The sequence below is a fragment of the Sceloporus occidentalis genome, unplaced genomic scaffold, assembly GCF_023333645.1.
Source record: "Sceloporus occidentalis isolate IW3139 unplaced genomic scaffold, rSceOcc1.0.p SCAF_5, whole genome shotgun sequence".
Taxonomy (NCBI): Eukaryota; Metazoa; Chordata; class Lepidosauria; order Squamata; family Phrynosomatidae; genus Sceloporus; species Sceloporus occidentalis.
In genome coordinates, this window is record NW_028316985.1 from 36,683,144 (window position 1) to 36,695,782 (window position 12,639).

Here is a 12,639-nt window from a genome sequence, read left to right on the forward strand (position 1 = left end):
AACAACATAGATGAGGGCAGTAAACATCATCATCATCATCATCATCATCATCTATCAAAGCAACTATAATACAATGACTTTGAGTAATTTGGTTACTCAGCAGCCCTAGTGATGCAGGTTGTGAGTTCAATACCAGCCAAGGGCTCAGGGTTGACTCAGCCTGGCATCCTTCTGAGGTCACTAAAATAAGTACCCAGCTTCTTGGGGGCAATTAGCTTACATGCACTGATAAGCGGTATAGAAATGTACTTGCTATTGCTATTGTTATCCAGTAATTCTTTTGCACAGCATGGTTTAGCATTGAATTCAGATTTAACTAGGAAAAGACTTAAAATGAATTTTCCCCAGTTATATACAGTAATACAGAGCCAGTGAATTCAGTGAGCATACAGGGAATAGGTCAGAGTCAAGTAATTAATTCTCAGATGCAAAACAGGGACATGATGTTTTCATATAAACCTTAAAAGGTACATTTAGGAAATATACACAAAAATCTAAACATACAGTTCAGTAAATATGAGAACTAAAGTGAACTTAGATGTCAGAGATGATTAGTCAAATTCAAGTTCTGAATATGAATAGAGCTTGTTAGTCTCAGACAGGGACAGTGCTGATTCTCATACTCAAACTATAAAAAAGGTGGAAAAAACAGGTTATTTGATGCAGAGCATTTTAAAAGCCCACTTTGAAATGTACTGTTGACTTTAGGTCTGGATGCAGATCAAAGCTTAATAAGGAGGGGAATAAAGATGCACAATGAAATAGTCAAGTATTACCAACAATCTAAAACAGAAAGTTAGGCAAAAGGTATTTTAGAAATGAGAGTTAGCCCTTTTGAGGAGGAAGGGGTTTTCAGTCATAGAAAGAATTTTAAATTTAAACCACAGTAAAACAGATCAAGGTTTTAGTTTAAAAATTAAGGACAACAGCATGCAAAAAGAGGGACTGGACACTCCAAAACCTGGCGGGGGGGAACTCAATTCTAATGTTGAGGTGGAATCTCTTTTCCTGCAGTTTGTCTCTCTTTCACACTGTACAATTGAGGCAGTTTAATGGAGGCGGTGGCTGCTTGGAGGAGGAGGGGGAGGGGCGAGTCCCAACCTGGTGACCCCCGAGGAAGGGTTGATCGACCCTCGAAGGGGTCGCAACCCCAGGTTGGGAACCCCTGATCTAAATGATACTCAAAGTGTTTGGTCTTTTAAGGTTTCAGAATTAGTGGGAATAGATGCTAGATGTATTGTGAAACATTTTGCCATAATTTTTCTATCTCCTGGTTTCAAATTGAGTGCTTTAAGATAGGGTATATCTAGGGTTGCCATAACTGTCAACCTCCAAACCGGGACAAATGGGGGAAAATGTAGGACAAAGTAGGGCAACATTTAGCCCTAAATGTTGTACATATTTTTAAAATGGAGAACACGCGAAAAAATTTAATGATTTAAAAAAGTATTAATATAAACGCATGTTTCTTAGGCATGCTCAAAATGGAGGACACTTGGGCATTATTTCTAGACAGATGGCAGAAATGTACTTCCCTTTCTGGCCAACCCCCCCTCCCCCTCAAATTCCAAATCACACACAACAGCACAAGTCCAGGCATCCTTAGCATTTGAGCCGAGATAGACAGGCAGCCCCTTGAGCCGGCAAACTACATGTTCCAAGCCTTCTTAGCAATTCCCCCCCCCTTCCTCCTTCTCCTTGCCCCCTGCAACCCCCCCAACCCTCATCCCCTCTTTTCCCCCAGGTACAGTAGTACAAATCCCCCTTACAGCCAGTTGAGTACTGATTTGTGGGTCAGTCTTTTTCTTTTTCTTTTTCTTTTTGCATGGGGCAAAGCCCTGAGAAGCCCTGGATCTCTAAGAAGAAGAGGAGGGGGGCTTAGAGGGGGGTAAATAGATAGAGGATTAGATAGAAGGGGGTTAAATAAGGGGGTTGGAGAAAGAGGGGCTAGAGAAGGGGGGCTACAGGCAGGGTTGCCATTAGTCAGAAAGGAGTTGGGCACACAACAACAACAACAATAGCAGCAGCAGCAGCAGCCGAGGAGGAAGGGAGGAGGAGGAGAAAAAGGAAAGGGAAGGAGAAAGAAGAAAAGGAGGAGAAAGAAGAATAGGGAAAAATATAAAAAGAAGAGGAGGAGGAAGAGAGGAAGAAAAGAAAAAAGGGGAAGAAAAAAAAGAAGAGGAGGAGGAGGAGAAAGAAGAGAAGGAGGGGAAGAAAACAAAGAGGAGGAGGAGGGGAAAAAGGAAGAAAAAGAAGAAGAGAAGAAAAAATAGGGGAAGAAAAAGGAAAGGAAGAGAAATAGCTTGCCGGCAAAGCTCTTTCCTGCCCTCGGCCCGCACAAGGGACCAAAGAGGAGACACTCCTCCTCTTGAAGCTGGCTGGCCAATGGGGAGAGTGGAGCTGGAACAGCCCCACCTCCTGCTAGCAGTCACAGGCTTCTGCAGCAGGGGCGGGCTGTCCAGCCATTGGCCAGCCAGCCTGAAGGGCAGGAGCTCCTGCTCAGCCCTGCGCGCGGCTGCGCAAGAGCACACAGGGCCAGGGAAGAGCGCAGCAGGCAGCGGAAAGGCTGCAGCAGCAGCCGCAGCAGCAATGGCGGTGGCAGCTGCAGAATGGCCGCGGTTGTTGTGGCGGCAGCAGCGGCAACCAGCTCAACCCGGGGTAAAGAGCAAAACCGGGGCAGGACCGTGCCAGCTGGCCAAAAATCGGGTTTGTCACGCCCCCAGGCGGGTTATGGCAACCCTAGGTATATCAGAACACTAATGAAGGCAGTGCAGATACTTGAGTACAAATGGCTGGCATTATTGGTTTTACTTTTACTGGGTCAGTTCTAATGCATACAGAGATGTAGTGACTAACATTAAGTTATAACAGCACTTCTCGTATAGATGAAGTTGCAAACCCATTGCTCAGAACAGGAACTAAGGTCTCTTTCACGCCTCACAATTATTGCACTTTAACTTTGCTATTGATCCTGGGATTGATAGTTTCAAAAGGTATATAGAATTCTCTGACAGAGTGCTCTTGTGCCTCATCGGACTACAGGTGCCATTGATTAAACTGCCATTAAACTGCCTCAATTGTACAGTGTGAAAGAGAGACAAACTGCAGGAAAAGAGATTCCACCTCAATGTTAGGAGGAACTTCCTGACAGTAAGGGCTGTTTGACAGTGGAACGCACTCCCTCAGAGTGTAGTGGAGTTTCCTTCTTTGGAGGTCTTTAAGCAGAGGCTGGATGGCCATCTGTCAGAGATGCTTTGATTGGGAATTCCTGCATGGCAGGGGGTTGGACTGGATTGGCCCTTGTGGTCTCTTCCAACTCTATGATTCTATGATTTGAAAGGAGATTTTCCTTTCATATCTTTTTGGAACTGTTATAAGAAAATAGTATGCATCGTGTCTGCATGCTAGATTGTCCAGCAAGAGTAAAATTCAATAGAATTTGAACTTGTGTTATGCAATGTTGTGGGTTTTTTAAATAATTGGTGAAAATACCCAAATTATGGACCAATTCTGGTTTGTTATTGTCAGAGTGGTTTTGCCTTTGCTTTCCCCTGAGGCTGAGACAATGTGACTTGTCTAAGATCATCCAGTGGGTTTCCATGGCCCAGTGAGGATTCAAATCCTGTCTCCAGAATCATAGTCTAATGCTGAAACCATTACAACATGCTGGCTCTCTAGTTCTGACTAGAACTGTGCAATGTAAATGGTTAGGTTCAGAGGAGGCTTTGTTGACAGTAAGGCTTTTCTCCTTGATTGGTATAGTTACTACTGGTGGCACAGTCCATTTATTGTTAATTATGCCCACTAATTGTCTGAAGAAGACTCTGATACTCATGTGGCCAGAATGACTGCACGGAACGCTGTTACCTTCCCACCAAGTCTACTTGCACTTTTACATGCTTTCAAACAGCTAAGTTGGCAGAAACTGTTACTAGTGATGGGAGCTCACCCACTTGGGCCTCAAACTGCTATCCTTACGATCATCAGATACTTGTTGGCATCTTAACCACTAAGCCAACCCTACCTAAAATAATGAGTTGACCTTTCAAAATCCCAAGCAGGTTAGGACCAGATTACTTCAAAGGCAGTATCCATTTGTATGAAACAGTCCATGCAAATATATTGGGGAAAGCAATAAAGAACCATGGGAAGACAAATGGGAAATAGTAATTAAGAATGTTAAAGGTAAAATGGGGTATGAAGAAGTTAATAATATAATCAATAATATTTTCCATATCTCCGAAACCAATAGTTAATTTGATTGGATTGTAAATTTCTCTATGCTGTTTTCTTATTTGGGAGGGGAGAAAATTATAATAGGAAACACGATTGTACAATATGTATTATACACGGTGTAATAAAAATTTATAAAAGAAAAAAAATAAATAAAAACAGTCCATGCTCATTGTAGGCCTGCCATTAAAGTCAGTTCAGCTTGTTGTTGTTGTTGTTGTTAGTAAAATGACCAGGTCATTTTAGTGGTGACCTTGTATTTATGGAACTTCTTGCAGGCATAATACATTTTACTTGGAATTACGCTTTTTGATTTCTGTATCCTTTTGGTAAAAATGTTTTCCCAGCTATCTTCTGCTCTTTCTTTTGAATTGGAATATTATTGTTGGATGGATTAGGAACTATTTTATGCTGTTTTTTTAAGATTAAGAATTGGTTTAGGTACAGCTCTAATAATTTTTAGTAATATTGTTGCAGTTCTGATAACTAGTCAAATTCCATTTTTCCTTTTGAAATAAATACAGTATTGTGTGAGCAATCAACAATATAAATGTTTCATATAAATCATGAAACACATTTTAATTTTAAAGGTCTGCATACTTTATTGTTTACTCATAAGTACCAAGATTGGCCTGCAGAATTAAAACTCTAGCCAAAATCCATGGAAACTGGCTATAGACAAGCATACTGTTTTTATGTGCTGCCCACACCAACTAATAACTAATCGTTTGCTTGCTTCCAGCTGTTATAAAAACATGTATCCTTTCATCTCTCTTTGTTAGAAAAGTAAAGTTGGGTTTTGGTTGTGGCTTGTCTTGTGTTTTGGTAATAGGTCGTTCTTACATTTGAGATAATTTGCTTCTTTATTTCCTACCCATAGCATAAAATCTCTGAGTGGCTTACACTGAAATTAGTTTAAGCAGTTTAAAATTTAATAAGCTAATAGCTACCTATATTTTAACTCAAGTCAGCCTTCCCTAGATGTGTTAGAGACTTATGTTCCAGCCAACATAGAAGATTGGGAGTTTCAGTCACATTTGGAAGGTGCCAGGCTGGAAAAAACTGATTTAAGCTCTTTCTTTTAACACTACCTATATTTGGAGCTCTCATATTTATAGAGAATGGCCATATTTTTGTTTTGTCGGGAGGAATTTTTTAAAAAAACTTTCATTGGCTTCTCTAACATTGAACATTTTAAGGATGTTCTCACATGTATTGTAAAATGTAAACTGCTTTGTTGTTTTTCATATGGTAAACTGCTATGGGTGAATATTAAAAACAAAACAGACTGAAAATTAATACCATAAATAAAATTAATGAATAGCTATGATTCTATTGGATAACAGTAAGTCTCTACAACTGTGTCTGCACTGCAGACATAAACCAGTTTGACACCACTTTAACTGCCATGTCTCAAGACAATGAAATTCTGTGATTTGTAGTATTCAGAGATATTTGGCCTTCTCTGTCAGAGAGCACTGTTGGCACACCAAACTACAAATCCCAAAATCCCATTGCTTTGAAACATGGCAGTTAAAGTGGTGTCAAACTGGATTATTTCTGCAATGTGGATGCAGCCGTACTGAGGTAAAGAGTTGTATGCATTCTGAATTCAACATACTAGAATAAGTTCCACAATTAATGCACAGGTTATATCATTCAGTGTGACAAATGTTCCATGATGGTGGGTTTGATAAACAAATCTAGTATATCTTAGGAGCTAAGGAGTGTTTCTTTTTAACAGAACAGCAGTGTTATGAAATAAGGAATCTTCTGAATCAGTTGTTAAAATTGTGGAAATGGGAAGAATTTAGAAGCATTTCAAGGTTTGTGTGCAGGATCACTATTGTAGAGTGGTTATCTTTCAAGGGTGAGAGCTACAGTACAGTAGTGGCTCGAAGAGATACTGAAGACAGAGGCATGAGTGTGTCCTATTGTAGTATGAAGATACTGCCATCATTCTTGTCTATGATTTCTCTTAGCTGGTAGAGATTATTGTATGCTGTGATTAGATTTTGTTAGAACTAAGAAGAAGAATTGTAGTGTGAGAACTGAGACAAGTGAGAATGGGTTGGCTTGATGTGTTGATTGACTAATATGCTCCTCAAATACGGCAGAGCAGACAATTTAAACTGGGATTTCCCCAAGTTACCATTTTATCCAATACATTAAGGAGTTCTGTTAAGCAAAGCCAGCGTGACATAGTGGTTTGAGTGTTGGACTAGGACTCAGGAGACTGGATTTGAATCCTAGCTCGGCCATGGAAACCCACCAGGTGACCTTGGACAAGTTAAATCCTCTCGGCCTTAGTGGATGGCAGTGGCAAACCCTCTCAGAAGGAACTTACCAAGAAAGCCCCATGATAGGGTCTCCTTAAAGTTGCCGTAAGTCATACTGGAAGGCCCACAACAAAAACAATTAAGAGATGCTTGGGGCAAGCTCCTGACTTCAGAGTGTGGTAAACTCTGTCTTGCACTACCTCTTGTTCAGCCCGTTTTCAGTCTAACTTACCTCACAAGGAAGTGGTTAGGACACTCAGAGTAGTCTGGATGCTGAAGATTGGATAACTGGATTTGTAACGGTAAATTGGAATTGTCTTTTTTAACTAACATTTATAGTCCTGCTCATTAACTATACACAGTTTGCTCATGTCACTTTTAATACAGCAGTTGTCAGAAGTAAGGGTTTGTAAATTACTGTACAATATTACCCTGGCAGTTACGGTAACTCTCCCTTGCAGTTGTGAGTTTGACAGTGTGCCCTCATTTTAATTTTTTCTTGTTGTTAACCTCCCTCCAATGGGCCTAGAAGAAGTTTAGCCTACATGGACTGGGTCCAGCCTACTTGAAGGAATGCCTCCTCCCATACAATCCTTACTGTACACTCCGATCCTCTGGGAAAAACCTTTTACAATCTAGAAAGACCAGACTGGCGGTGACCTCCCGGAGGTCCTTTTCTGTCACTGCTCCAAAAACTTGGAATGACCTGCCGGAAGAGATTCGCCAATTATCCTCACTTGGCAAAAACCTTTCTCTTCCGGCAGTCCTTCCCCGATTGATAATGTCCAGAACCATTTGAACCCCCCTCCTTTTATTATTTTTCTTTTATTATTTTTCTTATTTGCAGTTTGTTTTTGTTTTGTTTTTTAATTTTTGATATATTGTTATGTGCTTTTTAACCATGTTTTACTGTTTAATTTTATAGTTGGGAGGGAGGGTTGGGCCGGGGTCTTGTGGGGCTTGTTGTTTTTATTATTGTGTATTGTATGAACTTTGTTGTTACCCACCTTGATCCTCAAAGTGGAAGAGACGGGATATAAATAAATATGTATTATTATTATTATTATTATTATTATTATTATTATTATTATTATTTTGGTGACCCTGTGGATGAGACATGTCCAAGACCTCTTGTTCTGTTTAGTTCCTGCAAAGTCATACCCCTGGCCTCCTTACTAGAGTGCATCCATCATGTGGCCCTCCTCTCTTTCTACTTCCTTCCACCATTCCCAGCATTGTTTTTCCTAATGAGTCCACCCATCTCATGATATGTCCAAAGTATGATAGCCTAAATTTCATAATCTTGGCCTCCAGAAAGATTTCTGGTTTGATCTATTCAAGAAGACATTTGTTTGTCTTTTTGGCTATCCATGGGATGCTCAGCCCTCTTCTCCAGCACCACATCTCAAATGAATTGATTTTCTTCCTATCTTGTTTCTTCACTGTCCAGCTCTCACATCCATACATGGTGATGGGGAATACAGTGTCTTGTACGATTGTAACTTTCGTGCTCAGTTGTATATCTGGTCACCCAGTGTGTTTCCATAGCTGAGCTGGCATTTGAACCTTGGTCTGATGAGCCATAATTCAACGTTCAAAACACTACGTCATGCTGGATCCCTCTGAAGAATGTTTGTTGTTGACTGCCTTGAGTCGATCTTGATCCATGGTGACCCCGTAGATGAGACATCTCCAAGACTCCCTATGCTCCACTGCTCTTCTCAGGTCCTGCAAATTCATACCCATGACTTCCATAATACAGTCCATCCATCTAGCATGCCCCCTTCCTCTCTTTCTGCTTCCCTCCACCTTTCCCAGCATTATTGTCTTTTCCACTGAGTCGTGTCTTCTCATGATGTGGCCAGTGTACGACACTTGGCTTCTAGGGAGATTTCCAGCTTGATCTGCTCTAGGACCCACTTGTTTGTCCTTTTGGCTGTCCATGGTGTCCTCAGCACTCTTCTCCAGCACATCTCCAATGAGTTGATTTCCTTCCTATCTGCTTCCTTAACTGTCCAGCTCTCACAATCCATCCATGGTAATAGGTAATATGATGGCTTCTTGATCCTAACTTTTGTGCTGAGTTGTATATCTTTACATTTTAGGGTCTTTTCTAGTTCTTTCCGCAGCTAAGCCCTGCCCTGCCCAATCCTTCCGTTTTTGCCCAGCTTTCTGCATCCTGTGTTTCTTTTCAACTGTGAGTTTCTTTTAATTGCAGGAGATAACACTTAAACCTTTTACTGGACCGTTGTTGTGGTGGTATATTCCTTGAAGAAACCGATGCATGTTTGAGGCCGCTTTAACTCTTTGTCTGGCTCTTTGCTATGGAATTCTGGGATTTGGAGTATGTTGTGGGGCCCAGCTGGAATATGGAACCCAGAATTCCATAGCAAAGAGCCAGACAAAGAGTTAAAGCGGCCTCAAACTGGGATTATTTCTGCAGGGTGTTCTGGATCTTTTGTAAGACGTTGCACAAACGAAAGGAATAAAGCATGCAAGAAAAGGCTTCTTCATCTCCCCTCCCCAAAAAAAGCGCTGCTGTCCCTTTAAGGCCAAGAGCAGCCAACCCCCCCCCCCCCCCGTCTCGCTCTCTTCTCTTGATTGACAGCGTACCCAAGTCACGTGGCTTTAGCCTCTGTTTGAAGGTCACAAAAAGCGACTTCCTTTCTGGAGGCAGAGAGCGAGCCAAAGGAGGGGGAGGAATGCGCGTGCGCGAGAAAGAGAGAGGCAGAGAGACAGAAGGAGTTCAAGCCAAAATGGCCGACGGAGTCTCTGCTGGCTTTTGAACGTTGCAAAGCGAGAAAAGCAGAAATACAGCAAATATTACTGTTGGGCTTTTTTTTTTTTGGAGATCTCTTCGCTTCCATTTCTTTTTACCTTGTATGCCTCAACTCGCTGGGTATAAGCACTGTTGCACTTTATGAGGTTAGTAGCCTTATAGATCTTATTTATTTATTTGGTGCCCTTCTTGGAGAGGAGGAGGGTTCTGTGTCTGATTCTGGACCCTTTCGACTGATCCTGCACCACACGACGTGGCTGCGTATTGCGAATCGCTTTGATCAGATGCATTTGCAAGGATGATATTATTATTATTATTATTATTATTATTATTATTTTGGAGCGGGGCAAACCCAAACCGACCCTTATTACGTGGCGCGTTTGGGAGGGAATTTAAATCAGTTTTTTAAAAAACAGGATTGTGTGCAAGGAAGTTTTAAAATGCTCGGTTGCCATAAACATTTTATTGAAGATTTTCTTCAAGGGCTTTCCTTTTTTTTTGGGGGGGGGGAAATACACACAGAGAAGCTTGAGGGTTTTTTTAAAATCTGCTGCAAAAATTAGCATAAATTAAATGGGCTCGCGTCCTTTCCTGCTGCTAGGATTGGCCAGGGAAGGGGGAGGTGCATATCTATCTATCTATCTATCTATCTACATACACATACATCAACCTATATTTTTTACAGCTTCACACTGCTAAAATAAATAAATAAAAATATTGGCACCGTTCAAAATAGAGGTTTGGAGCCAGTGCGGAAGAGGTTTAGCATTTTAGAATATGTTTCTTGTTTAAAAATCACCGTATAAAATGCATATGGATGAATATCCTGCAAGGTGCTTGCCTTCCCTCCCCTCCGATTATGATTAACAAGTTCCCATTCTCCTTGTAACCGAATGCGTTTGAGAATTGCAATTGGAACCCGAGTGGCTGTGCTCTGTAAACATGGCATTTGCAGTCCACAGGAGAGAGCTTTCAGAGCTGGTGGGTGAAGCAGTGATAATAAGCTGCTGCAGTCCATTTCTCCAGCAGCTTTCCCTCCACCTGAGTTTTCAAGTTGGAAATCTGACTCTATTGGCACAATATGCATTCAAAAAAGCCTTTAAAATCAAGGCAATCGAGATCTATATCTCTTCTGGCAGGCCTTTACAGATAAAGGTGAACTCCCAGTAACCTTGTGTCTGTTCATTTGGCAATTGCCCCTAACTACCTTTGCTCTGTGTTTTTTTTAATAACTGTCCAATAATTTAATTTGTATTTTATTGTGGATGGGAGGGTTTTGGATATAATGAAATATTATTGTATTGCATGGTTGCTTTTAGTGTAATGCACTTCAGTCGTTGGAGAAGCGGGTATAAATACATTTTATATATGTGTGTGTATGTATAGAGAGAGAGAGAGAGAGAAAGGAGTGCTGTGGAACATTTTTACATATTGGAACACACTAGTCAGCAAATGAAAATTAATGGGAGCTGGAAAAGTGGTATTTTTTATCACCTTTCATGTGCTTTTAAAATGTAGCTGTGTGTTGCAGGGCTCCAACGGAAGCAGAACAGCAGCCAGAGAGCAATTGTAAATCTTGCTTTCTGTGGGCAAGCCCTTCCCCCTGCATTGTGAGAATGTGATGTAATGCACCACTGGGGAGTGGAAGTGGGGGGGGGGGTGGAATTGAATAGGACAATTACATTCTGATTGTCATGTATTTTCTCCCTTTTTCTGAAAGGCCTTGTGTTCAGCTTGTATTGTGATTCTTTCCATGGAAAACAGATGGAGCTAACCTGAATTTTCATGCTGTAATTGATAAATTACCAAAACATTTAGTTGACATTATGCACATTATAGTAGCTCACTATCACTGGTGTAGTCTGTATGTTTCTTACTGCAGAAGTCAAGCAAAGCCTGATCCTGCTCACCAAGTATTTATATATTTCTTAACTTAGCTTGCTTACTTGATTTTAAAAAAAAAAAAGATTTTCAAATATCTATCTATCTATCTATCTATCTATCATATACATTGAACCTGTGTTTATTAATAGTAGCTTTTATTGGTTGAGTTTGTAATGCTTACATGTTTGCAAACATACCTGTATGGACATGGGTGACCTGTTTAAGCCAAAGTAACCTTGGCTTAGTTTTAAGAGTTAACAGCTTAAGTATGTATTGCAGCTTTTGTATTTCTGCATATATCATTAATTCTGACTCTAAATCTTGCAGCTGACATGTAATTAACCATTTAAAAATACTTTTGGTAATTCAGCAAAGACAGTGAATACTACCTTGGGTCATGCAGGCCATCAAGGGACTTGACTGGTATGTGCTGTTTTCTGAGATAAGGGATAGAGAAATTTGGGGGGAGGGTCGGGATAAGGGACTATTTATTTTGAATTGTAATTTTATTTCATGATGTTTTTACAATTGCTGTAATACGCCTTGCTTCCCAATGGGAAAAGGCGGAATATAAATAAATCATATTATTATTATTATTATTATTATTATTATCACCAGGGATTTGATTAACAAGACTGCATAATAACTTGATTCCTTTGTAATTGAACAAGTTGGTATACAAGTAAACAGAACTTTCATACAACCCATAAGTATAACCCAACAATTTTGTTTATGAAGTTCAGGTGCATTAGAAAATCATATCTTAAGAGAAAAGAGCCACCTCACAGTGGATCCCAGTATCCATTTAAGGATAATGAAGATCTCTTACTTTAAGGCTCCAATCCTATTAATATCTAGCTATTAAGTGGAATTTAATAGAGTTCTACTGCGTAAATATGCAGAGGAATATCTCTAGATGGCTAGATAATTCCACATGCCAGATTGTTACTAGGAAGTTTCTTTCCTCATGAAATGGAAAATAAATGTACACAATAATTATTAGTAGTGTTGAATATTCATAACACAGAAGCATAAAATGAGTACAAAAATAAAATTGTAACTCTGCTAGCTCAGTATCACGTATCTTTCGAAGCCAGAATGCAGCCCTTATTTGCTTTTGTCCCCTAGTAACTGAAAAACTGCTTCTGAACTTGGAGATTCCATGGGTAGCAGCAGCCCCTTAGAACCAGTGAGTTCTGCAAACTTGAACGTGAAGTAGTTTCTGGATAATTTTGAATCCTCTGTGAGGTATTTTCATTGTATTAGGATCTACTATTGTTGGATAGTTTAAAAGGTTTTGTTCCCAACTCCATATTTCAGCAAATCCATATCATCTCCTCCTCCCCTTGCTATATTAAAAACTCTTAAATGCTCTAGCTTTAGCTTTTAGAGGAGGTGCTAGAGCTCTTTGGTCATCTTGGTAGTCAATATATCTCTTGCAAATAATCCTTTTGTGTTACCTTT

At 40.2% G+C, this 12,639-nt stretch overlaps 1 protein-coding gene across 11 annotated transcripts in view; it reads left to right on the forward strand.

The window, feature by feature from the left end:
• The window catches only part of TNRC6B (trinucleotide repeat containing adaptor 6B), a 154,280-nt gene that overhangs the window by 43,569 nt on the left and 98,072 nt on the right, over positions 1–12,639 (forward strand). Inside the window, exon 1 of one of the 11 annotated variants that reach the window (XM_089523673.1) lies at positions 9,174–9,437. The exons of the other annotated variants lie outside the window; for them this stretch is intronic. Within the exon in view, the coding sequence (XP_089379799.1) occupies positions 9,433–9,437 (5 nt within the window). The 5' untranslated portion in view covers positions 9,174–9,432. Of the gene's footprint in view, positions 1–9,173; positions 9,438–12,639 lie in introns of those variants that run through there. 11 annotated transcript variants of the gene reach the window in all.